Source organism: Magallana gigas, chromosome 7 (assembly GCF_963853765.1).
Source record: "Magallana gigas chromosome 7, xbMagGiga1.1, whole genome shotgun sequence".
Taxonomy (NCBI): Eukaryota; Metazoa; Mollusca; class Bivalvia; order Ostreida; family Ostreidae; genus Magallana; species Magallana gigas.
The window spans coordinates 5,292,763-5,320,671 of record NC_088859.1 but is presented as its reverse complement, the minus strand read 5'-3'; the positions used below and the strand labels follow the sequence as shown (position 1 = coordinate 5,320,671).

Here is a 27,909-nt window from a genome sequence, read left to right as displayed (position 1 = left end):
TCTCCTGAAATTTGATTTATTGTTTTGTAAAACCCAAAATTATGACATGATAATATTTTAAAACAAAACACCAATATAAAATTCAGTCTCCATGACTCCAAAGCAATGTTTCATTAACAATAAACAGTAATTATGTACGTCAAAGAAACAACTCAAATTTTAATACTGTGATATGCATATCATGTTATGTAATATGTATTCATCGAATCTTGATGTATGCACGTAATGAAGTAACCATGATATTCCTGATAAAGTACTTAACTATATATCATTCACAAATACACAGAAAAACTCAATATAACAAACAAATAATCAAATAATCAATCAACAAATAATAAAATAAACATGTAAATGGATAAACAAATTTTTCAACGACAACCCTTTACGTGAAAACATTTCCTCTGTCAGATAGGCTTCTAGTTCTCCTGGCTATTAAAGTTGGCATAAAAGGCGGTCAGTAGAAATCTCTAGCTCGTGATCTTGGCCATATACATGTATATATACATCTACCTTTAAAATGAAATACCTGTAGCATTTAGCGCTATGATTGAGTAATATCTAATGAACACAGAGATTTAAAACAGCACCAATCGTCAAGTTACACTGTAAGTATGGAGGATCATACACACGGCGACAAGGATCGCACATCATTACATACAGAAGGCACCGATTTATATTGGGAAGTCGAAACTTCATATTAGGGTTGATCAAACATTTTGTGACAAACGAAAACAAGCACCAGGTGTCGCCACCGCAGCAGAAGCAGCAAGGGCGATAACTCTACGGAGATCAAAGCACACACTGCCTAAGGGAGGTCACAGATGGGGGTCACCCATCTCGCCAACAATTAATGCCGGTCTGCCTTGTCCTGTAGATATAGCCGGGTTCCTTCAAGAATTCCGGAGTTCACCAGAAATGGAGAGATTCGTTGGAACCGAAGTCGGTGGCTCCCGGTGGGAACAATTTGTACCAATTAGTGGACTGATGCATCAGGTCAAGGCCGTCAAGTTTGACGACGGCCTCCCCCAGGGACTGCTTCTTGTCGAACGCGCCGTGCCGCGCCCACAGAATGATCTAAACAACACAGAACAGGGTCAAGAGATATAGGTGACCGGCGACAAGCCTGATAATCTAAAAAATTGTTGGAATATTTACCTTGATGGCTCTGCCGTGTATGTTGCAGGCGGAGTACTTGATCGTGCGCCTGAAGAACGGACAGAAGGAGCCCTTCACGACGTGCGTCTTCTTCTTCTGTATTACTTTGGATCCGCCTACCAAATACGCCTTCACGTACGTATCTAAAGGTGAAAAAAGTGGCATCATTATTTAAATGATCGCCTCTTCCCAATGGTTAACTGGTATGTATACATATACATATATATATGATATCAACAAAGTGATATAAAGGAATTCTAGGAAACCGCTGCAATGTTAAAAATCATCCATTGTAATAAAGCACACCTATAAAAGAACTGGTTAAACTTTGATGCAGCAAGCCCTCTACAGTATCAATCATATCCTATCATATCTATTAGAGTTATCTCCCGCATTCAAATTCCCAGAGAGCGAGAGAGAATGAGAGAGAGAGAGAGAGAGAGAGAGAGAGAGAGAGAGAGAGAGAGAGAGAGAGACCTGGCGGGGTGATATGCAGGCTTCTGTTGAGATCCACCACGTTGATGATGTCCAGCTCCAGCTGCCCTTTGGACACCATGAAGGCCAGGCGAATGCTGCCACAAATGGCCGTCTCTGTGTGCAGATCAACGAAGTAACTTCATTATCATATTAGTAGCTTAGCTACTTTTCTGCATTGTTTAATATGTTATTCTTTTTTAATTTCACTAACTTTGAGCAATTCAAAAGAAAGACAGAACAACTTAATCTAACGATTCCTGTAGTAATAACAAGGTGTACTCAATTTAGTGCATCACTCACCACTGGACGGTTTCGGGGGCACCTGCCCCGGCCCTAGAAGTGAGGTTACGTCATTTCCGTCTGGGTCCAATCTCCCTGATGTTGTGCAAAGCCTAATAAAGATACATCAGAAACAGTAACAGTTTGAAGATTAGACTGAAAAAAAAAACTGGTGTCTGTTGGAATAAAAGTAATGATGGGGAAAGACAAGCATTAAAAAAATTGACCCATATTGAAATACATTTAGATATACATTTATGGGTTGATACTTGTGATCTTAAAGTCAACTACATTTGAATTAGCTTCATAAAAATTTATAAGGCACTACCCAGCCTCGTTTTCGCCTGAGCTGTCGTCTCCGTCTTCCCGGAAGTGACCCGCGCTGTCCCCGGTGTTGAGGGGCTGTGGCGGCTTACCCAGCTCCTCGATCCCTGGAATCAACAGTCTCCATGCACTCAGAAACTCACTACATTGTGTAATTTTATATCTCTATATATCAAAAATTAAATAACTACAATTCACAGTATTTTTTTGTTTACCTGATATATTGCTGGCCGCTGAGCGGCGGCTGACGGGGGATGGGTTGTCATAGTTACGGCTGGACCAGGCGCTCTCCAGCGTGGCCTCTGACACACTCGAGCTCCTGCTGGTGAACTTGTCCTTCCGGCGGTCGTCTGTACAACACAAACATGTAAATCTAATTCAACGCTCAATTAATTTCAAAGAAGTGCTTTTTGTACGAAACATTTATTTACTTAGTCTTGTGCAGCAATTTTTCTTCACTGAATAGACTGAAATGGCAACCTTACCCAGAAGATGAAAGACGGACTTCTGAAGAAGTCAACAATTTCTACACTAGCTACAAGAATATTACAATTTACGTACACATGCTGTGTCGGCGACTCTCGGCCGACAGAACCGACACTTTGGACATGGCGTTCGACATCCGCTTCTTGACCAGTGTCGATATACTGCCCCGGTGGTCGCCTTCAACAGAAAGAGGTCAAGGTTTATATACAACAACTTCTTCCAAAATTAAATCACTTACCGCCTAAGGAAACAGTTATAGTTTTGACTTAGCTTTTAATGAATCGTTACTGTGCAGCTGATGCAGTTGATATAGAGTAACTGAACAATTATACTTAAAACATCCCCTCTTAGATTAGCAGAGGACTAATCTTACCTCCCAGGTACACAGACTCCTCTGATTGGCTAATGGGGGACAGCTGTGGGGAATTGGGGACTGACTGAGTGACACTGAGTTTGAACCGCCGGTCCCGACCTAAACAAGAACTGGGGACATGAAATTTCATACCAATCCATGACATTAATTTCTATCAACGTAGCTTTACTTACAGCCGTCATATTGAATATCAGATTATGGAGTGTTTGTATCTAAGCATGATACTTCAGTTCACTAAATAATGAATTGACAGCCTTACCATTAGCATACCCACTGGTCATGTGATGTCCGGCTCTGTCGTCATGGTGATTCAGCTCTCTCCGAGGGGAGGACTGTACACCGGGGCTAGTCGACCAGCTTGACCCGTCATTAACTGACGTCAGTGGGCTAGCAGTGACGTCAGAGGACTCTTTGCGCTTGCGCAGCGGAAGAGGGGAACTGTTTTCGTCGTGATCTTGGAGATTGTAGGTCCTGACCTGGTTGTCCAGTTGAAGGTCACAGAAGTCGAGAAGCACCTCCCCAAGAAACAGATGTTCCTCCCCAACCACTGACCACAGGGTGAGTTCCAGGGACAGGCGCGACAGCTGCAGGGGAGGACAATCGTCATGATTAAAACACTGATATGTTAACTACACAATTAACCCTTAAAAACCAAATTAAAAAAAAAAATCACGCATGAATCATTAAATTCATAACGAGACCAACATAGGAAATACATCCATAATACTCATAACACAAAGAATAGAGGAAAAACCTTGATACATGGTATCTGTTACAGATATTTTAAAACGAAATATGACAGAGCTAATACTTGTAGTTTAGGGTGAGTGCAAGTCACTATTTCATGTTTTAAAAAAGAAAATGTAAATTATGTATGAACAATCATTGTGACTGGTTGGACAATGAACGAAATGATGTAACACTGTGACGTAACATACCTCGTCCCTCTTCAGGCCCTGAAATGTGAAGGTCTCGTTATAGATCGGGTTGGCAGTGTTACTCTGAGGCTGTGTCTGATGCTTAGGAAAACTCCTGATGATTAGACAACAAAGAAAAATGTTATACACTGAGGCACATGCCTTTCAAATGTTAAAAATTGCAGAAAACACCAAGCAGTGTTCTATAAAGAAGCAAGAATTTGTCCAAAAATTGATAATAAGTCTTAATAAAGATTAAAAAAATCAATCTAACGGAGATGAAAAAAATACTAGTATGATGAAACAAATTTATTGAAATTTCTCTCTATTTTCTTTGAGAAATTATCAATGGATCTGTACCCGCGGTTTGGCAGAAGATGAATCATGACGACGGGATTCAGTGACGTCATCGGGTCAGCAGAGACGAGATTCTCGGCGCTTACTAACGTGACAGATAGACACGGTTCCTCGTGAAACAAAGCGATGCGCACGCATCCACTGACGCTCCTGTCTTCCTTTTTAATTTCAACCTTAAAAAATACGTAAAGAAATCTAAGTCAATGTGTAATTCTATATTGACGAGCGTCTCATTTGTTTACGTTTCGTTAACCAATTGGCCGATGCACTTAAGCTGATGGAGGTCAGAGGTGTCTGACTTTTAGTCTCCGAGGATGTTTACCAGACGTCTATGGCTTGGTTTAACATAATTAGACTTATTACATAAACAATAAACAAAATGTCGGCTGAGATTCAGCGGCTCGGTTTGATATCTGAACTCACGCTTCCGCCGAATCTCTATATAACTCTTCATAATTGATGTCTGGAAATTCTTTCCAAACTTCTGTCGCTTTTCCCAGTCAAGGAAATAAACATGTACATGTTTCTCGTCCGCTTCAGTTTTGCAGCTAAAACATCATAAGTAACCGTTTAATGTATTCATTTCTGATCAAGGCAAGGAGGGGTTTTTTTTCAATATATAACAGCATTTTCTGTACTCTAATAAGCGAAAGAGAACCCTGAGAGTAATTTGAAAACTTTACACAAAAATTAAAATAAATAGAATAAGGAGGAAAAAATAAAATATTAACACTGCATGTGCAAGAACTTCAATCTTATTGCAACTGAATTTTAATGTAGAACTGTCCCATGGTTTGATTGAGGCGAAAAGTCCAGATATCGAGCTGGGCCATATCTCAGCCGAGATTGCACTATCCTCGAAAAGATATTGAAGCCATTGTCAACCTTACTTTATTTATTTCAATCCATCTTAATTAAAATATAAAATTAATCAAAAAACTGTACACAGCTAATGATGCGTCATAATACATTTAGGGTGCGTTCGATTTACCGGAGTTTTGGGGAGCATCCTCCTCTTCCGGGTCAGATTGAGGGACGAAGGGGGCGTGGCACAACCGGATCGATCATCGCATGGCACCGATGTATTGTCTTTAAAACAATATGTATACAAATTATTTTGATAGTTTCTTTTGTTTTTAAGGCTCGTAATTATGTTTTTTGATTACCAGATACGTACGTGGTAGATTTTTCTCATGAACACTAAGTCCCGTGTCTTCATTATCGCTGAAACTGAAACAAAAGCAAATTAATTCTTAAATTTCTTCTAGAAATGGGTCAAAATGCGTCCTTGACTTTTTACCTGTTTTTTTTTTACTTCCTAACTTGCGGAAAAAGTTAAGCACACAAAAATACATATACACCTACATAAAAATATAATACTAGTACATGTATATGTAATAGGAAAAGATTTGGTAAACAGTATGAGTGTGAATCTAGAACAAAACGTATGCATGTACGAACAAAAACACTACGTGTATCCTAGTACAATACTTAATGCATCTAGTACAACACTAAATGAACCTAGTACAACACTTCGCGTATCTTGAACAACAAATCATGTAACTAGTACAACACTAAATTTAATTAGTACAACACTTCATTTACCTAGAACAACACTACATGTGCCTAGTACAACACTGCATGTACATAGTACAACACTATATGTAGCTAGTATAACATTAAATGTACCTAGTACAACAATATATGCAGCTAGTACAACACTACACGTATAACTTGCACAACACTATATGTTCCTAGAACAACACTATATGTTCCTAGAACAACACTACATGCATCTAGAACAACAATACATGTATATACTAAGTAGTCCAGCACTAAATGTGCGTATACCTTATACAACAGTATAAGTACCTTTGAAACACTAAATGTATACAAAAAAAACACTTCATACTACAACATTTCATGTACATGAACCTAGTGCAATATTGCTTGTACCTACACAAGACTACATGTACTACATGTACTACAGTACATTAATACAAGTACATAGTACAGCATGCAATTCAAGTACCTGTTTGTATGGTGTACCACTAGAAGCTGAACCACGTCTGAACTTTGACCTATGACCTCCATGGATTCCTCCAGGGTTGTGCCCATCAGTGATTTACCGTTCCACAGAAGAATCTGATCTCCTAGAGAACACGCTCAACGTTTAACACAGAGGATAGGACTGTAAAGCTTATCCTTATTAGGCCTAGAAATCTTAGTTTTAATTTTAACTCTTCAGGTTGGCGGATCCAGAAGGGGGATCTTGGGGTTGCACCCCCTTTCTCAGTGACATACGATTTTTTAAAGACTTTAAATGCTTATATAAAGGCATTTTTACACCAATAATCTAAATATTATAATTATCTAACATAAAAGCTCTAGAAATCGCAGATTTTCTTACAACGGACCGTAATTTATTTATACACACAAAACCCTAACAATATTTTATTAAAGTAAAGTAATCTTCTTCAACATTTGGTGTTTATATCTTTGAGTAAGCATATGGAAAATTAAAAAAATTAAATAAAGCAGTAATATCCCTCCCCCAAAAACGCTGTTTTATTGTTTAAATGTTTCAAAGAATCGTAGTGCAATGGGTTAGAGCGTTAACTACGAATGTATGTCAAGAGATCGAATCCCGCTGGGGCTTTTATATTTTTTTACCTTTCCAAAAATTTTTGAAATATGTTTTTTGGTCAAATTTTGTAAAAATAGAAAGTTCTAAACCGTTGAAAGTCTTTCGCTTATAACTTACTTTTATCCACACTAATATCGACGTATTCCCATACCACCTTAACTTGCATTGAATTTTACACGTATGGATATTTATTGATTGGACCAGGCCCTCCCCTTTCCCATTTTACTTGATCCGCCTACTCTTCTCATTCACTTTCTTGGTCAATATCCTTATTTGTTGTATCTAAAAATACCCTAATTTAAAACCAAGCGTATATGTTCTGTTACTAGTGATTTTAGGGAAAATACAACACGAGCTGACGAAACAGTGCTTCTATATTTTAAAATGTTTCATAAATGCTGCATGTATGAGTCCTTAATTTTTTTTTCTGTACTCTGTCCCGTGATTTTGCTTCCACCACTTTTTGCTTGATATTTCAATTATCGTAAATACCTTTGTGCTCAAACTACGTTCATCCACTAATATGAAAAATGTCCAGATTATCTGTTTTAACGCCCTCTCTACCGCTTCAGGTTTCAATTCAAATCCCAAAATAGAAAGTCTACGGAGACTTTGCATTGCATCAGCCATTAATAAGCGCGGATAATAATGTTGAAAAATTGCCCGAGGTATCCCGAGTACGTCAGAATGGAGAAAAGATGTAAACATTTCCCAAAATAAATCTCCTTAAGAAAATTGTTTTCGTTCCTGTGAACTTTAATGAGTGAAAAATGATAATTGTTCAATGAAGATGTCTTGGATATATTCCCTTTCATCGATTTCAACTGTATTTCTTTCACAGGTATGTGTATTTTTATTAAAAAGCATCAAAAATTGATGGAAGCAATAACTTGGGACAGACTATAGACACCCCAATATAGTTAAAATTCTACACTTTTAAGTATAGTAGCTTAGATTTAATCAACACTGGATTATGTATGCATGGGTATGTATGAAACTCCAAAACATTTGGTAACGTTTTATAAAAAATCTGATCAGGACTTCCTAAGTTTTCCTAGCTTTTCTATCCTTAACAAAACGGAATGTTTCGAATTAGTTTTGAAAAGCTAACTTGTATATTTCATCCAATATTATCCGTTAAAAGTACCTGTATTAGAAATGGTTTTGTAATAAGACGATGAAGGATTTCGTGTATCCATCATCCCTAGCATGGAAATTTGATTTGCCCTCAGCATTATGCAAGATACCATTTACCATGTATTGTATTAAATGAACACAAGGACCTCAATGTTTGTAATAATCTTTTTGATAGAAGAGTGCTTATGTATTGATTCCTCTTTTACCCTTTCGGATTCCGTAGGAGTCTGCTGGTCCATTTCTTTCCACCTTGGATACAAACGCCCCCAGCTTTCCGCCGTGGCCCTTTTTACCGAACATAACGCGCATGCCCAGACCGGAAGCTGTAAAAAATGCAGACAGATAAGAAGATGTTGTGAGAGACATAAAAAACTAACAGACAATCGCGAACAGATTCCGCAGAGAGAAATGTCCTTTACCTGAGGGCTGGAACTGAATTCTCTAATTAAGTACTGTATTAGCTTCGTGTCTCATTAGCGAAGCGCCTGATAGAAGGGGGAGATACACTCGTGTCTGCCGGTATTTGTAAACCATATCTTTTATTGTGAGTTGTATTCATCTATCTGGCTCAAATTACACGGCATTGTTCGATTTTTGAATATTTGAGCTACTAAGTAAATATGAAATTTATCTAAATGTTATAGATAAAAGCTAAAAACCTCAAAGAAACACGGCGAATTGTCGAAACAGGTGTCCATTCATGTTACCTGCAATACTAAACAGAATTAATTATTTCTCGTAAGAACACTAGAAAAAGAAAGCGAATCCTAGAGATGACATTGAGAATGACTCGTCATGCTTTCTACCAATCAATACATGACCGTGATTTTCTTGATGTAATGGCTCCCTGCATATTTCGCTATAATATTTACATAACGCTCCAACACGTTAGCTTATATTCGCCGGTTTCCTGGCAAGGAACGTGTAAATGGTACACCACTCTACCCCATTTGTTGGAGGCTGAGTGGGCCGCTCGCAAAGCTGACTCACCGGTATATACCTCAAAATACCTCCAAACACGAGCCATTTGAAATTACACAATTTATTGCGTAATATGAATTTAAATGCGCTAAAATTTCAAGAAGTATCTAGAGGGGAGAAGAGAAGGAATTACCTGTCCAAATCATTTACATGAAATTTCTGGTTAATAGGATTTAAAAACTTACCTTGTATACCCATTAAGTATATTGTAAATATGGAAATAAACCAGATGGGGCCAACATTTATTGATTATCTAATTTACAAACTCACTTTACGAAATCCATGTAACATATCTAGGGACTTAAGCATCAATTGCTACTACAGAGTAAATCTTACGTAACTCTTTGAGTTTGTATTTTAAAATGTGTGATCTGTTTCATTAACGTTATACTGTAAACCAACTTTTATTCGTGTGCGAGAAATTTTCGCGAGGTTAGCGAGAGTCTTGTCGCGAATATTTCTCGCCGCGAACCAATCCTTTGTTTATAGTTAAAATAACAATACATGTCTGGATAAGGCTTGGTCGCGAACATTAGTCGTTGCAAACCACTTTATCGGCAGTTAATCGCGATATAAAGTCGCCGCGAATAAAACTGGGTTTACAGTATACGGTATGAGTGCTATTGTAATGCACTTCTGCCGTCGATATAATGTTCGGGAATGTTTAGTTATCATATATATCTTATTAGTTAAAATATAAATATATCGAGAGAAAGAACAGTACAAAAAATGTCACGTGACTTACACCTGATACTTTGATCTTTGACGTCACGATACAGAAGAATTTCTCGCGGTTCCAACGAGGTGAAGTAATCTGAGAAAAAAAGAGAGAAAAGATGGGAATTAAAAGATCTAGAAAAATACAATTTTCCATAGACTTCCGGTACGTTTGTATTCAATCCTGATCTTCCATATGAAGCCGCTTAAGATTTGGTAATGGTTCATTACCTGGCGTCTTGACGGACGTGTCTTCATAGACAACGCTGACGAAACATACACTATTTGAATTTTCTAAGAAAACAATGTGCATGTGGTTTTTTTTTTACTAATGTTGTTGCTATACATGTATTTTTTCAGAGTAAACTAACGGAAAATAAATGATCAATACATGCTTGACCTATTTTTCAGCTTAAGATACATGTACTTATTGGTAACTTGAAGTATATGATAGTATCAAACGACTGACTGTCAAAAGACTACACTGATAAATACGTATTACTTCACGAATATTACGTAATCACACATGAATGGAGATGAAAGTAGCAAGACATACTTAGTCATGTAACTTGCGGGGTTTGTATTTTTTTCTGCAATGATCGCTACCTTCTATTTATAATACATGTATTAACATCTTTCTCTGAATCTTAATTACTTCAATAATCTATAAATCTAGATAGATCTACAGTGAAAAACAGTACGCTAAACAGGGGGAACAGCCAATTTACCAAATACGGAATGCTATTGTGAAGTCTAACGTAATATTAAACTGACAACAAAGATAGCTTGACATCAGACAGTTACGAGTCGAACAAAAGTGTGCATAAATATTGTCTTTTGGAGAAGTACACTTTTTAATTCCTGAGGGATTCGGTAAACCCAGTGAACGCTATCATTAAATGGCATGAGGGATTTGGTAAAACCAGTTGAAACTGAATCATTACACGACTAGTATCAGTGGCTAGAAGTTATCTTTAGTCAATAAAATGGCTTAGTTTTAAGTGAACTGAACTGGCAGATGTTTCTAGTTGTTGTTGTCTATATGGTGTGGAACATCTTGTGAGACACATCAATGTGCTATGTATCATACACTTACATCTTGTTTAGGACAACTAAGCAAATGTTGCATATGACATGCAGCCTGTGCAAAGGCAAGTGAAATGAATTACCTCATCGTTATTGATCCACGGTACATGAAAGCATTGCATTCGTTAACTGACCGTGAACAAACTTGTCGAAATTACGCTGTAGTCAATAAACTTCAGTATTTTAAATCCAACAGTTTTGTATTTTAGAAGTTTAAAAACAAAGATCGTGCAATGTGCTGTTGTTTCTAAGCCATTGTCAACGTTCGTGTAATTGATGAGATTTCCATCATAGAGATTGTGAAAGACCAACAAGGAATAGGGAAAGAACTCAGAAAATGTTAGCTTAAAAAGAGAAAAAACAAAAGAGAGCCATGGCATAACATGTAACATTTCCCCCGAAGTCGCACGGTCAGCCAGCACTCCTTGTGACGATGACGGTTATAATAGCTTTCATCAACATCATTCCACATCTTATATAGAAACATTACCAAACGACATTACACAGTACCAACACATTATATAATCTCACATCCTTATGCAATGTCAAAAAATAAGAGGAAAAAATCTTTAAAACATCACTACACATAATACTACATAGTACATTAGTAAGTCGGAGGAGGTCAAGGACATTAGCAGGAGGTCAGGGTTCAATGACACTGACCTTGTTATGTAGGCAGCTTGCTTACCTTGAGTGAATGGGATTTGATGGATTTCAGCATGGTCGTGGTCCGTCATGGACGACACAAACGAACGCATGGACGAATTAGAATCCGACGAGTAACTCCTGTTCCGCTCCGGATTTTCCGGTGTGAGATACTTGGGATCAACACTCTGATTCTTTCGGCGTCTTTCGGATCGCGGCGTGTTGTGTTGGTAGGCAGTTTCGTAACGAATGTCGCTCTCATTCGAAAGTCTTCGCTCTACATCATGACCCACACTGTCTATGACAATTTTATCGGGACTCCGATTCGATGGGTAAGAAAACTGCGATTCTCTATTTCTGATATACGAAATACTTCCCATGTGATCAGGGGAGAGAACATTCACAAGGTGTTCCGAAGAATCGTGACTCTGACCGTCCGGCTTCCGGTGATTCAGCAGACGACCGGAAGTCTCGGGCACACTCTCGTTGTCAGAATCCCCCGACATGTAGAAGAAAAGCTCCCCTTGATTTGGCATTTCACTACACACAAACGCCAGATCCCCCGTGTGAGGACAGCTGTCCTCGTACGTGTCGTCTGCTCTGTGGTGCCCCGGTGACGTCAGCACGGCCTGGGACGGCGACACCGGCCGGTTCCGCCGTGAGTGACGTCTACTGTGGCGCTTGGAGCGGCGGCGCCGGGCGCTGTGGCTGTGGGGGTCTTCGTCACTGTCATTGTCAGAAATGTCCACACTCTCTGTCCGGAAAATGGGCATACTCTTGCGGCGCCCACGTGCCTGCATCATCGCCTGATAGGAAGCATGGGTCCGGGGAAGGTCCGTATCCGTGACGACGACGTCAGAGGAGCCAGGAGACAGCGCGCGCCAGCATCTCTACAACGATAAAGCACAGATTGCTCAAGGCTGAACAATATTCATCCTCGTATTAAAAAAAGCCCACTGAGACACGACAAAATTAAAATCGATGGCAGTACAAAGTCAACAGATGCTCCTCATTCAGAGTATGGCCTGATACAGGAAGTGGCGCACGTTTAATGATGACCGGCCATTAGTAGATTTCCATGGTAAAGCTTGTCGTTTTTTGTCACCAGAATCAATAATCACCTGATAGGTGTAACACCAATGGCCGCACTGCTTATGGATAAGTAGTAAACTACATGTGGAGGGGGGGGGGGGTATTGGTAAGGGAGGGTCGAGAAGGGGAGAGGGGGGTCACTTACTAAGACATTACTCAGGTCATTTACAGTATCAGCCCGCTATGCCGCTTTGTGGTTAATAGCAGAGAAATGGACAATGCATGACTGATAGCCCCAGCAGAGCTGACTGATCAATTGTACGGGGAGTAGACATGTTAATATCATAGCTGATTTATTTACTAAGTTAAGTAGTGTCGGACATTGATCCGGGGTTTTCCTGGAATGGCACGGTGATATATGGCGCGACTCGTCCATTGGGAGCTACATGTAATGGGATTCCGTGTACACAGAGAGAGAGAGATATATATCGGCACCCGATAATTACAGTGGCACAGAGCTGGCATTAAATGGCGTGATTACAGTGGACGTATTTATAATTATCTGTGTCAATTATACATGTATCATGATAGCTAGTTTAGCCTTGGAGTGATTTAATACACCATCATACGTTATAAGTTCAGTTTATTCACTCAGACCAAATAATTTGGTACAAGAGGAACATATATATAATACATACAAATACAAATCGTCAGAGGTACAGACAAACAGGTACATTTTCATACAGGGAAAAAATATAAATAAAAAAGAACAGACTATAGAATCACTACTTATATTAGATTTTAGTATAAAGGATCATAATAGGAAAACAACTAAGAGGAGCAGACAGCATCAAAAATTTTTGAAATAAATACACATAATTTTCTTAGCGATTTACAATTGTAATTAGTCATGAGTTCAGAAAACTTAAAAAAATTTGGTCTTTTCCAATATTTTGTGTTTATGTATTTTTTCCTTATTTCTTCTAGTGCCGAACATTCTAAAATATAATGAAATTCATCTCCAATAAGACCTTTATTACACAAAAGACATAACCTCTCATTCAAAGGAATGTTATACCATCTGCCTGTCTCTACAGGAAAACGATGGTTTGATGTACGAAATTTACTGAATTTTTTTCTTAGTTTTACAGGTAAAATATCAAGATACTTCTCAAAGCCAAAATATGGTTTTAAAATTTTATACACTTGACCTCTGGAAGAACAATTTATATCATTTGACCATATTTGCATAAATTGGTCTTTTAATCTTTGGTTTACAGTAGCAGATAACCATTCTATATTGACAAAATTATGGTTCTGCCAGACATATTGTAGCCCGCACATGTTCAAAATTCTTTGAATACAATCAATCCATGGGCTTTTACAATCGCTATTAAAATGTTGTGAAAATAAATATCTGTACACTGTATATACAATTTTGTTCTCGGGGCTTATTAGCATTTTCCCCCAATATGTAATTATTCTTGTATAAACATTAATATACAACGGGTAGCGCCCTGTTTCTCCATATATCATAAAATTCGGTGTTGTGCTTCTTAAATTAAGTACTGTTTTCAAAAATTTCAGATGTACACGTTCAATAATATCTAGATTTTCAAAGCCCCAAATTTCGCAGCCGTACAATAAAACTGGTAAAACAACCTTATCAAACAAATCAAATTGACAATTTACTGGTAAATTAAAATTTCTAATTTTTCTTATAACACCATACATAGCCTTTTGAGCCTGTTCACACAAATGCTTTCTTGCTTTAATAAATGAACCAGTTCTTGACAGAACGATACCCAGGTATTTGAATTCTTTAACCTTTTCAATAACTTCTCCTTTATAATAAAAAAGCTTTTTCGATGTTGGACCTTTGGAGAAAACCATTATTTTTGTTTTATTAACATTGACATTAAGTTATAGAGATATGTATATTTGGTACCATTCGGATCTCATATAGACAAAGCTGTCTCACAGACCATCGATATAAAACGTTGTCTGTTCTTCCGGAATAGCTATGTTAAGCTGAGCCATTTATGGTATTAAATGAACATGCAATTTGGACTCCAGTTTTTGAAGTGAATGCAAGAAAAAAAAATCATTGTTACTGCTAATGAATATTATCACTCAGCCAACTGAAAGAAGTTGCCCCCGGGGATTAGATTGTATGAAGTTGTTTCAATATTCGCTTATACAGCCTCTCTCCCCGGCTCCCTCGCTGCACTGAATGTATCGATCCAGCGTCTGCTAATTCAGAAACTCACACCTCGACGATACGGTAGACTTTGTATATTATTTATGCAATCAAAGCTTTTAAGAACGAATATAGTTATTACAGATTCGATCGATTGTGAGAAATTTGACCTTGACCATTTTCAATGACCATGACCCTTAGCAATCCCCAGGTACGCTATTCCATGTACAAAGTGAGTATGAGGAGTGCATTGTATTGATGGACGTTATTGAATAACATTCGCTCTTTACATTTTAAAATTTGTTTGTGTTGTTAAAAACGTCGGAAAAATTCTAGATTTTGAAATTGAATAAGTTGATGTTTGGATCAGTATGTAGGTTAAGATCCTAGCGAACAGTTCACCTTTACCAAAACCACTCGGAGACTCGGCGCCAATAGACTGCCACAATTCTAGGACAGATCAGTCCACGCTAACACCGACTACATCTAATTCAGTTCTCAGCACAGTTTTTGTATAGTTACTTTCCTTGTTTTACACAAATAATGTAATAAACAGTTTTCTTTTTTCTTTGTTTTATTCTGTCACGTGGTAGTGTTATTCTTTATGAGAGCTCGATAGCTTTTTAATATTTTGAAATATTTTTTAAAGATAAAGGATAATTAATATAAAACTTGAATCTAAAATAGTTGGGTTTTTTTTCTTTACTTTTAATAAATGTATGCAGTTTATAGCCAAAAATGTCATATTTAAAATTCTAAGGCATACCTGATTGGTAATGAGGTGAACATTCCGTCTTCTTAATGAAACCATACAAATTAAACCTTTAATTAATCACAAAGATATTTCCTTTTCACAGAAGTAGCGTACAGAGGCGCAAGTTGAGATTCTATGTGTCACCACAACATGCCTCAAGTTTGGGTATCAACACATTTTTGTATGAATGGTAAGAATGGGTTGTATTGTATTTGTTATAATTTACAACCCCTGGCTTTATTTTGTTTCTAATACATACCGACACATTGAAGTTTGAAAGAATTTTCCCTGGATTTTCATACCCTTAAATTATGACCGAAATAGGACTTCATCTAAGAGTCCTGAGAGGGAAAAAAGCTTGGGAAGCAGAGTGTTACAAGGGGAAAAAAGGACAAAAGGAAAACATGCCTATAAAATAAAACACACACATAAACCTAATACACATACAGGGATACCGGTAACTGTCAGACTCTGACTGACCGAGCCCGATGCTTATTTTTTTGCAGTAAATACTTTGCTTGATGCAGAGTATGTATCAGTAGAAGTCAAACCCTTTGAATTTGTTTATTTGCTTACCATATCCCAATCATAGAATAATTCTTCAAAACTTCCGGTCATCGAATGGAAATGCGACATTGCTATTAATGTGTTCGCCGGGTATTTCCAACAGAACACCATTTTACCCTCACACGAGTATATCCAATCGAACACACCTCTCGACATGATAATTAAACACTTTTTATGTGACTTAAAGGTGATTTTCAACAAGTAATTACTAGTACCAATAAAATTTATGATTTTCACCACGATTCGTGAACTCATGGGGAAACGAAGTATTTCAACCAAATCTTAACCAAATTTTAAGAAATTCAAGACACATTGTATCTGACGTGTGGTCAACCCTCATACCTCGTCCTCCGTGAGATCCGCCTCCAGGCTCCTCGTCTTCTGACTGAACAGGGCGCGGTTGAGCGTGGGGCGCGCGCGCTGTCCGTGGTACCAGACGCCGGTCTTACAGAAGAACTTCCGCTTCATGTCACACATATTGCAACGCCATCTACCGCGTACCATCTACAACAAAAAAAGGGGAAAAAATAACCTTATTATAGAATATCAGATTCTGTTATAATAGTTTTCTAATATCAACTACCTGTTGCACACATCTTTATACTTTCAACGAAAACTTAGGACCAAAAACAGCCAGCCGCTCTTTCCCCGCCAGATATATACAGCTATCAGAGCCGCTGGTTCCAAGTGTGTTATCAGGTTCAGTTGCTGAAGACAGTGACGTGCGAAAATCAATGACGGAAAGACAGAAGAAAAACAAAGCATGTAAAAGACTGCGGCCATTACGATCCAAACAGTCAGCGGACCACTCTCTGTCCTCTAATGGACAAACACTGACTGCAATGACGCGACGCACGGGTGATTGTGGCATTTGTCGGGGCTTGTTTGGTACTTGGAACTGATGACTCTGCGAGTCCATAAAGGTCCAGAAATCTCTCTAAGATTATGAATCTTCTGTCATGCTGTGCTTTTATTCTCTTCGCACGCACAAATCTCAGTGTGGGCAATTAAAGTAATAGAAACTTTCTAATCTGAACAAAAATAATGTAGAGAATACATGCAGCTGTTTAGCGCCGACAGACATAGGCGGATAGTTAGGTATCGATTATTTGACTTCTTTTCTTATTATCTGTCTCATAAAATTAATGATCGGTGGTAAACACGAAGAAACAACTAGAGAAAGTCAACCATTTCTCGTCAAAAATAACAGTTGTTGTAATGTACGCCTATCTTATCCACTTTCCGACATATTTCATTTTAACAAAAAAATAAATAAATATATAACTTGACTGTTTAAAGCATGTTGTATATTTTATTTGTACAAAATGAAATATATCGGAAAGGACATAGTTGCTGTAGTAACTTCAGTCTGAAATGCTAGTTATAGATAACATATCACATATGATTATATATATAATATATCACACGTCAGTTGTCGGTATTGTACAGGTAGCATATTCATCCCTGCAAATGTGTTCGGAATGTTTTCTTTATCGTTGCTAAGCATGTAATAAATCCAGAGGTGCTCGAATGAAAGTTCACGAGACTTCACCGAGATTTGTTCAGTTCCTGTGAAATTTCGAGCGGAAGTATAAGAGTTTGGATAATATTCTCAAAATACGTAAGTACTGGTCGTTTTTCATATCACATCCTACTTTGATTTATGTTAGAACATGACAATCTTTTAAGATGTATGTCTTATTTCACCATATAGCGGTTATTTATATTAAACGATAATATTCAGAACAGAGTTATCGTTCGTGTTCAACCACGTGTAGAGTGGTTGAAAATATAAACATTGGGTTGCTTAATAAAAAAGCCATGTTTGATGCTTGTGATGTGCAATACCATGTTCTTAAAAAGATAATGAGTGTCTGTTTTGCATAAAAACTTAGTATATCGAGCCATTTTCAAGGAACATTCTGCATAAAATAGTACAGTCTGTTTCATTGTTGATGCTATAACTAGGTCAGACGCGGATCGAAAATTAATCCCTAGGCCAGGCAGGATCTCTACTCAGCATGTTAATTGTTGCAACTGCAGAAAAAACCCTATATTTTCTATTGTTACATCTATTTCTAGAACTCATTTTATCCACCAATTAATGAAGATGAAGTTTAAAATCAATAAACGTCAGGATTTCAAATTTGACTACAAATACCTATAAATATTATATGTAAATTCTTTGAAATAGGCTATAAACACGATGCACGATTTTTATTGCGAAATCGAAATGAACATATAAAACCACGTGTTCTAAATTTAAATGACAATATTTCCATTCCAAATATTTTTTGCATGTAAAGTGTGTGAAAAGATACTGCAGTTATAAGACCGTAACACACACAGGGTACTCAAAGGTTAGAATAACTAGTTTTATTATGACGTCACAAACGTTGAACGCTGTAAAAAGCAATGTTATTCGCAGGGTTAAAATTGTAAGTATTTTCTCTTTTAATTTTTTACGAAAGACTAATATCGTGTTCAAACAGCTAATATGTATTGTGGCATATCTCTGCCCCTTGTGTGCAAGTAATTTTTCTATCAAATATGTCGACATGCAAGATAAATATGTTGACATGCAAGATAGTTATGTCAACATGCAACATAACTGTGTTGATATGCAAGAAAATAGCAATCAAACGGGACTTATAAAAAAATTCAAAAAATCTCAAAAATCGCTCACATGTGACATATAGTATGCGATATGCTACTTATTTATGTCGACATGCAACTAATTTATGTTAACATGCGAGATAAATATGTTGACATATGCAACTTATTTATGTAAACATGCAACTTAGTTATGTTGATATGCAAGATAAATATGTCGACATGCAACTTGTTTATGTGGACATGCAACTTATTTATGTTAACATGCAATTTAAGATAAATATGTTGACATGCAACATATCTATGTTAACATGCAACTTATAGGTTGCATGTTAACATATTTATCTCGCCTGTCAACATAACTAAGTTGCATGTTAACATAAATAAGTTGCAAGTCCACATAAACAAGTTGCATGTCAACATAAATGAGTAGCATGTCAAACATAACTTAGTTGCATGTTGACATAAATAAGTTGCATGTCAGCATATTTATCTTGCATCTTTACATAAATAAGTTGCATGTCAACATAAATCAATAGCATCTAGCATCTTCGATGTCACATGAGAGCGATATTTGAGATTTTTTATAATTCTTATTTGATTGCAATTTTCTTGCATGTCAACATAGTTATGTTGCATGTCGACATAACTATCTTGCATGTCAACATATTTATATTGCATGTCGACATATTTGATAGGAAAATAACTTTCACACAAGGGGCAGAGATATGCCACCATAAATATGTACACTGCCTCTGATAAAACTACAGCTGATCCACGATCTTGCCAGTTTAAACTAATATGTCCTTTTATAAAGAAAGGCATATATACGGTACATAGTCAAATATCTATAAAAGATGATGTTTACATTAATGAATGGTGTCTCATTTCCTACTATTAAGGTTGACTATCTAAGAATTACTTCTTGATCAATCAATTCATTGTGACACGGACTGACATCAGATTTCCAAACACGTGATATGAATTTTCCATATATGGAAGAAGTGGCTGTTCCTTGCATGTACGGACTGATCGATAATGACGAATATTTAGCTAACTATACTTCCTTTATATGGGTAGTTGAAGAGAAATCCAGAGAGATTGAGATAAACAAACACACACTGGTGCAGATCGTGTAATATCCAGCATGAATAAAAAAAGAAAGCATTTCAGTGTTTGAATTAAAACAGTTGAATTCAAAGGAAAACGTGTATGACTTACGAAGTAAAGACTGGCTTTGATACATCATTAATTCAATACAAAATCACGGTCAAAGAAAAATGAACATCAAACAATACTGAAAAAACTAAATTTTGGTAAAAAATAGAATTTGATGATAATCAGATAATTTGTGATCACGAACTATATCCCTCAGTACCAAGTAAACCAAATTTCTTTATAATGACTTTATTTCTCCATTGATTGGCGATGAACTATTTCGCGACACCTAAATTTCGCGATATCATTGAATTTAATAATCATTATATACTGTTGTGAAAAGCGAGAAATTTTCACACACCTATAGAAAATTCTCTCGGTCGCGTAAAATGTAAATCAAAGAAAAAACAAACATGAATAATTAACATGTAAGCATGTGTATCAAAATCTCCGATTTTAATGTACACCAGATAAGTGGACCCCCTACCTTCTTTTTCTTCGGGTCCCAGCGGCTCTTGGTAAATCCTCCACATCGCTGACACACTCTTTTCCTGCAGTCGTGACATAAGCGGCCGATGCCGTCTGCGAACTTCGTTTTGAAGCACAGACGACAGAGGCGGAGGTCGATGTGCTTCAGACGACTTTTCCCGCTACTCTGCGCGCGCACCGCTTCTTCATACCGCTCCAACTGTTGCTGAATGGTCCTGAACATACACAAAAAGTTTTATATCAATTTCAAGTATTTTCTTTTTTAAAAGTTATCAAACTAAAAGTTTTTTTTCATTTCATTTTTTTGCATCAGGAAGTCTAATATACTGTACTTTCATAATATTGCATTGTATACAATCCCAATTTGTGCATATTATATTTACATGTATTTTGCTTTCATTTACATGTATTTCAATTATGTGAAATCCTTACATCTATTGTACACTGTATATTTAATTACTTACCAAAGAGTAGTGTCATATTTTGTATTACATACGTACTTATGTTGTACAGTGAATTTTACACTTAACTGTATACTGTTGTGTAATATTGTACAATCTATGTACATTCGTATTTTCATTCACAGTTTTGGTAAACTTTTTTGCATACCATCATTCTATTCAAACCTTTAAATTGAAGTAAACGTTTAATTCTTCTTTTATATTAACACGATTTTTATTCATATCTAGCCTAGAGCATGCGGTTTTATTAACAGCTAATTCTGTATTGCCTAGTTGCCCAGGTTACTTACCAGATACACGAAGCATCCTCATATTCAAACTCCTCGGTTACACACCGGATACACGAAGCCTCCTCATTTTCAAACACCCTCGATTACTTACCAGATAAACGAAGTCATCATTTTCAAACTTGTCGGTTACTTACCAGATACAAGAAGCATCCTCATTTTCAAACTCCGTGGTTATTCACTAGTTACAAAGAGCCTCCTCATTTTCAAACATCCTCAATTACTTACCAGATACACCAAGCCTCCTCATTTACCAACTCCTCGATTACTTACCAGATGCACGAAGCCTCCTCATTTACCAACTCCTCGATTACTTACCAGATGCACCAAGCCTCCTCATTTACCAACTCCTCGATTACTTACCAGATGCACCAAGCCTCCTCTTTTACCAACTCCTCGATTACTTACCAGATACACCAAGCCTTTTCATTTACCAACTCCTCGATTACTTACCAGATACACGAAGCCTCCTCATTTACCAGCTCCTCGATTACTTACCAGATACACGAAGCCTCCTCATTTTCCAACTCCTCGATTACTTACCAGATACACGAAGCCTCCTCATTTACCAACTCCTCGATTACTTACCAGATACACGAAGCCTCCTCATTTACCAACTCCTCGGTTACTTACCAGATACACGAAGCCTCCTCATTTTCAAACTCCTCCTGTCTTTGAATGACCTTGTGAAGGATGTTGATCTCCTCCTGGGTCAGCCGAGAGAGGTCGGGGGAGGGGGGTTCCACGGGACTCACCCTTCCGGAGGTGGATGGGTGGCCGGAGCGAACCGACTTCGTCTGAAAATATTCCCAAAGAAACTAAATGTTAATGGCAACAACAACAGCAGATGTTAACGATAACAATTACAGCAAATTCTTATCTCTACATATACAGCAAAACTACAGCAAATGTTAATGCCAACAACAACAGCAAATGTTAATGTGAACAACAACAACAACAAATGTTGATGTCAACAACAAGAGCAAATTGTAATGTCAACAACGGCAAATGTTAATGTCAACAACCACAGCAAATGCTAATGTCAACAAATACGGCAAATGTTAAAGTCAACAACTACAGTAAATGTTAATGTCAACAACCACAACAAATGTTAAAGTCAACAACTACAGTAAATGTTAATGTCAACAACCACAACAAATGTTAATGTCAACAACTACGGCAAATGTTAATGTCAACAACTACGGCAAATGTTAAAGTCATGTTAATATTAAAATATATTATAGAAATATCGATTGATCGTCAAATGTTTAAATTTATGAGATCGAGTTTCGATTAGTATTAAATTTTTGTCATGTTTGTATCGCTGCACGTTTATTGGTACATGTATAGAAATGATTTACGGCCGCCAGATTAGTGATAATAAAGAAAATGTGTGAAAATTTGATATTGCTCACCTAGTGCAGGACAAATACAATGTTATATTAGATTACCAGAGGACATCAGAATTAACGATTAGCATTGTAACTGAGTACATTTTACAATTGAACAAATCTATTAACTTCTTAAAACTACAAGGCGAATCGTTACCATTTTTGGTTTGAAGCATCTATAGGATTTGGTTAAGATGTTCGAAATCTGTGAAATTCAAAGCCGGGGGGGGGGGGGGCAATGTGACCATATAGTGAACATGTAATAAATCTTAGAAAATAGTCCTATCTATTCTTCTAAACTAAATGCATCATGTTCATAAAACCCTCTACCTTATCAGTGAAATTCATGACCCCGGGTCAGGGTTTCAGGGTCCACCAAATTTGAATTGTGAGAGAAGAGAAATGCAATTTAGGTCAGATTCACAGTTGTGAAAGAGCTATTTTGGCATGCTAGTAATGACTGTTCATGACAAGATATCAGAATGACCATTCTGTTGCATAATTATCGTTAGCCCTTCCTTTCATGTTAGTCTACATAGGATAGTTTTGGAATGGTGCCATTTTTAAGGCAGACATCTCTACCCTATCTTTCTCCGTTACTTAGTAAGAAGTACTTTCTAAATTATATATAAGGAACGATAACTTTGACTACTGAAGACTCTGATATTTTATAGAAAAAATTGTGAGTAGAATATCGTAAATTACTGGTATTTTTTCAGTTTTTATTGTTGTCCCAGTACTTGCAGGAAATCATATCTATATGCTCGGTCAAGCGGCGAAGGGAACAAATATTGCATCTTGGGTTCGAACCTGCATTTGAAAATTTTACCTGGGAACTTTAATCTTTCCAAAGTCAGACTAAATTTACTCTTTTGAGGTACCTCATGTCTTATGTCGTTAGTTCTAGTGTTTCTAATCGCACCAAATCTCAAAGACCCTTCAGTTGGTGAGTGAAGAAAAGTATCTCCTTCCACCCTTTGTACGTTAACTAATTGCAGACACGTGATCTATAGTCAAGTCAATGTTATCAGACGGTGTGAACATCGATAATTGAAGAAATCAAGAAGAGAACTTTTTTTTACCTTTCTAAACATGTGGGCCATCAGTAATCAAGCTCAACCATACCTGAAAAAAAGGTAATAAAACAGTTGATAAAGCAGCATCTCAGCACACTAAATAGCGCGTGTTTCAGACCATATAATTCGTGGGTATACAGTCTGATTTTATATTCAAGGTAGACGAACCGCAATTATATTGGATTTTGTTTGTCTCGTGGTTGTTAATTTGTATATGTTTTAGTCTCTGCTTAGTTATATGTAACTATATTTACACTCAGTTTATATTTCCTCGTATGATTGCATTGGAAATCTGTGACGTTCATTTTCTATTTTCAATAACATTGGCCAACCCTGATCACGGCGTATGAGCACAAATAAACGTCATCACGCGTATATTTATTATTGTAAGATTAACTGAAACGTTCTAACTTACATAATCAATTTGATATGTAATCAGTATATCTATTCGTTAATGAAAAAGAGTTTTGCTCGATAAAGTTTTTGGCACTATATTCTTTGCCACGGAAGCGAAGTAAATAAAATGTTTTATGGCTGTTCATATCCCTGACAAAGAGTTAATACATAATATAGCTTTAAAGCGACTATACAAAAATATTTCATTCAAATAAAGAAATAAATATGAGCTTTTGGATATCGTCGGTCCTATTACAGAACCAACGCGCGGTATATTGTCCTTTCCAATATAAAGTAGTCATGTTGTATATTTTATTTGATAAAATGAAATATATTGGAAAGGACAATGTTCAATTTGTCTGCAGGGCCTTGTGTGTGATAGGACCGACGGTATCCAAAAATATGATTTTATGTCAACATGGTATTTTTATTTTTATGAGTTGAACATTTTATACTCTGCGTAATTGTTAAAAACATTGTCACATATGATAATCACAGCATCTGAATTATTTACTTATATTGACAAGTGTTTTCACTGAATTATTTACTTATATTGACAAGTGTTTTCACTGAATTATTTACTTATATTGACAAGTGTTTTCACTGAATTATTTACTTATATTGACAAGTGTTTTCTCTGAATCATTTACTTATATTGACAAGTGTTTTCACTGAATCGTTTACTTATATTGACAAGTGTTTTCACTGAATTATTTACTTATATTGACAAGTGTTTTCACTGAATCATTTACTTATATTGACAAGTGTTTTCACTGAATTATTTACTTATATTTACAAGTGTTTTCACGTCAAGTGTCTGTGATTAGTGCTTCAGAATCTATAGAATAAAATAGAATAGAATTTATTTTTTCAAATTAGGGCCTTACGGAGCTTGACATATATAACAATCGTATAGACATAATAACATATATATATTTTTCAATAATAGTATGGTAATTAAACAAGTTAAAAATCAGCAGATAAAAGCATATACATGTGCATACATGTACAAAGAAAAATAGCTACCGTAACAAGAGACGGCGATAAAAGCCGCCAATTGGTCTACTTTTACATAAGTTTATATAGCTCTTGTTGTTTTGACTATGTCTGATAAAGCTTATGTAACGAGAAGTAGATTTATCGGCAACTATATATAAACTTGTAGGCCTAGATAAAAACAAAAACATCTCGTCATACATCTATTAAACTGCACATAAACAACTCTTTGTTTGACGTATGCATGTATATTCAGTAAACACTCAGGTAACCGTCTGACATGTAATTTTAGTTTGACTTTTAACTTTACTGCATGGTTACATTTATGTCATAGAGACATTTCAATGTTTAACATACATTTTATACATATATATATATATATATATATATATATATATATATATATATATATATATATATATATATATATATATATATATATATATATATATATATATGAATATTTTATCCGATATATAACAATGAAGAATTCCAAGTTTGTTGGTTTAAGTCCCCTAGAGATTGTTCATTTATCCGTTGTGTGAGATATTGACCATCAATCTATATAACGGCTGCAATATAATTTCGTTTTTTGACCAAATTAATGCTAATCTTGTACATGTAGCTACACGACTCAAAGAACCTGCGTCAATTTAGAATTGAGATACTAAAGGAATGAATTCAATATTTATTTGTTTTATACGATAATAATTTTATGTCATTTTTAAGGTCAAATGGCCGTTTTTATCTACAATGAAGAGTAAAAAAATTAAACTATAAGCAATGAATTCAATATTTATTAGTTTTATAGAATATAAAATGGTTTGAAACAGTTTACGCTTTTTTATAAACCGCTTCGCGATTTATAAAGCGTAAACTGCCCCAAACCATTTTATATCGTATAAAACAAATAAATATTGAATTCATTGCTTAATAAAATGGTTTGGGGCAGTTTACGCTGGCGTATCCATACGTTTTTGACGTTAGTCTTATTATGACGTAGGCAACATTCTTTACACGATATTAAATAATTTTTTAGCCAATCAGAAAGCGCGTTACAACCAGAATTAAATTATATGTATTTGAAATTAGTAAAGACGAAATATTCAATAAATTATATATTTTATGCGTGAACTCCAATCGCATTGTTAGATTTTGAGTTCATCGATTCTCGACAAAAAGAATGCAATCTCTCTCTCTCTCTCTCTCTCTCTCTCTCTCTCTCTCTCTCTCTCTCTCTCTCTCTCTCTCTCTCTCTCTGTGTGAAAAGACATAATATTATAAAACACACAGTTTATATTAAGCATCATCTAACCATGTCGTTTAGATTTTCCATCAGACAGAAACCAGTAAAACCGTGGGTACAGTACAGGTACAAAGCAGTTAAAAAATCAATGTTAATCGTGATCCATTTGCTATTAACACAGAAAATCTGTTTTAATGGGGGAGATAACCTTTGCAAATCCGATCCTCCCCCGCAATCGAGTTGCCTGTGGGGACAGGTGAATTATTCTGAATTTGTGTAGTAGACGCGTTTATTGTTCTTAAAGTTAATTACATTTATTTATCGTTCAACCTAAATCAAAGGTGCATGGTATTCAAACACACGCTCTCTCTCTCTCTCTCTCTCTCTCTCTCTCTCTCTCTCTCTCTCTCTCTCTCTCTCTCTCTCTCTCTTTTAAAACAATCAAAGAGAGCTTATAATGAATAACTACGGTATATTAAGTGGGAAATGACCCTACTTTATTTCAATAAGCCAGTGTTACGTATATACACAAGGAACCTGAACGGTCAAGATTAATGTGACAGAAAAAAGAGATTACATACCATCCATATACTTTTACAAGCCATCTACATTGTATATAAAAAAAAATTGGATTATTGGTGGGGTGTCAAGGTTTTGAAACGTAAGTTTCTTTATTTGAGAGAAAGGAACCCGTTTTGACGATAATTTTATGGAGGAAGAAGAAGATATTTTTTCTCCATTTTTCGATTTGTCAACGAATTCTCGCTTTTATCACACTTTAAAATCGGTATATTGCCACATCAGCATTCTATTTCAGAAAAGAATCGTCTTCTTAAACCTGGTGTATTTGACGAGGTATTCACACATTTTTCCTGAATAATTTCATTTAGTTAGTTTATCTTTAGGTTAAAAAATTATACGTGTTATTCAATGTAAATGGACTTGTTAAATCAACATCAACAAGATACCAGTCGTATTTTTAAAACCGTTCTTCCATTTTGAGATAATCATCATCTTAGTATAAGTAAAAAAAGGGAAGAGCATCGCCAAAATCGATATTTCATTTCTCATAATACAACAAACAATTGTTACGAGTCGTGATAAAAATGAGCATGCATTACGTCACACAGGTGTACCTCACACCTGGCCCTCCCTAGTCGCTGCCCCCCCCCCCCCCCTTCGGTGACTTACCCCTGGAGCCGTGGTTCCGGGGCTGCTGGTCTCTCTGTCGAGCCTGCCTCCGTGTCGTTGACGAGCCACCGTGTCTCTGACAGCTACACAAGACAGGTGCCCACGCGCGCGCTCTCTCTCTCTCTGTCTTTCTCGTTGCCGTTAGGAGAGATTGGTTTTTCACACATGTAGTTGTTTCATCACATATATATATCGCATGTTTCTGTGTGTTCCACGGATCCAGTGATTGCCGGTGATTGGTTGATGAAAAGCGATCGAGATCTCCTTGTGTGTTTATTTGGATTATAATGAGCAGAAAAAACATAACTAAGATATCCATTTCAATTTAACTTTATTAATGAATCATGTAAGAGATTTCAAGAAATTATTTACAGATTAAATCAAAGGTTATGATTTGTATAGAACATATTCCCAGTCAGATTTCTTTGAATCATAAAATAAGAATGGAGAGAGAGAGAGAGAGAGAGAGAG

The 27,909-nt window shown here is 36.4% G+C and overlaps 1 protein-coding gene across 3 annotated transcripts; it reads right to left on the bottom strand.

Moving 5' to 3' along the window:
- Nucleotides 1–27,570, bottom strand: LOC105324658 (regulating synaptic membrane exocytosis protein 2). 3 transcript variants are annotated; one of them, XM_011423783.4, is made up of 22 exons: nt 27,439–27,570; nt 23,616–23,658; nt 21,776–21,939; nt 20,393–20,609; nt 16,477–16,638; nt 11,625–12,471; nt 9,879–9,947; nt 8,359–8,475; nt 6,401–6,521; nt 5,546–5,598; nt 5,360–5,457; nt 4,372–4,541; nt 4,033–4,126; nt 3,354–3,678; nt 3,095–3,193; nt 2,797–2,898; nt 2,451–2,585; nt 2,240–2,342; nt 1,933–2,024; nt 1,633–1,746; nt 1,156–1,298; nt 1–1,074 (listed from the first exon to the last, which is right to left on the bottom strand). In XM_011423783.4, the coding sequence occupies exons 2-22, from the start codon at nt 23,634–23,636 to the stop codon at nt 907–909; spliced, it is 3,414 nt and encodes a 1,137-aa protein (XP_011422085.3). In that variant the 5' UTR covers nt 23,637–23,658; nt 27,439–27,570; the 3' UTR covers nt 1–906. The 3 variants fall into 3 exon arrangements, with proteins under 3 accessions (XP_011422085.3, XP_034314323.2, XP_011422086.3); XM_034458432.2 differs by lacking the exons at nt 20,393–20,609; nt 21,776–21,939; nt 23,616–23,658; nt 27,439–27,570 and adding an exon at nt 16,718–17,101; XM_011423784.4 differs by lacking the exons at nt 16,477–16,638; nt 20,393–20,609; nt 21,776–21,939; nt 23,616–23,658; nt 27,439–27,570 and adding an exon at nt 12,573–12,701.
- Between the last annotated feature and the right edge of the window lie 339 nt (nt 27,571–27,909).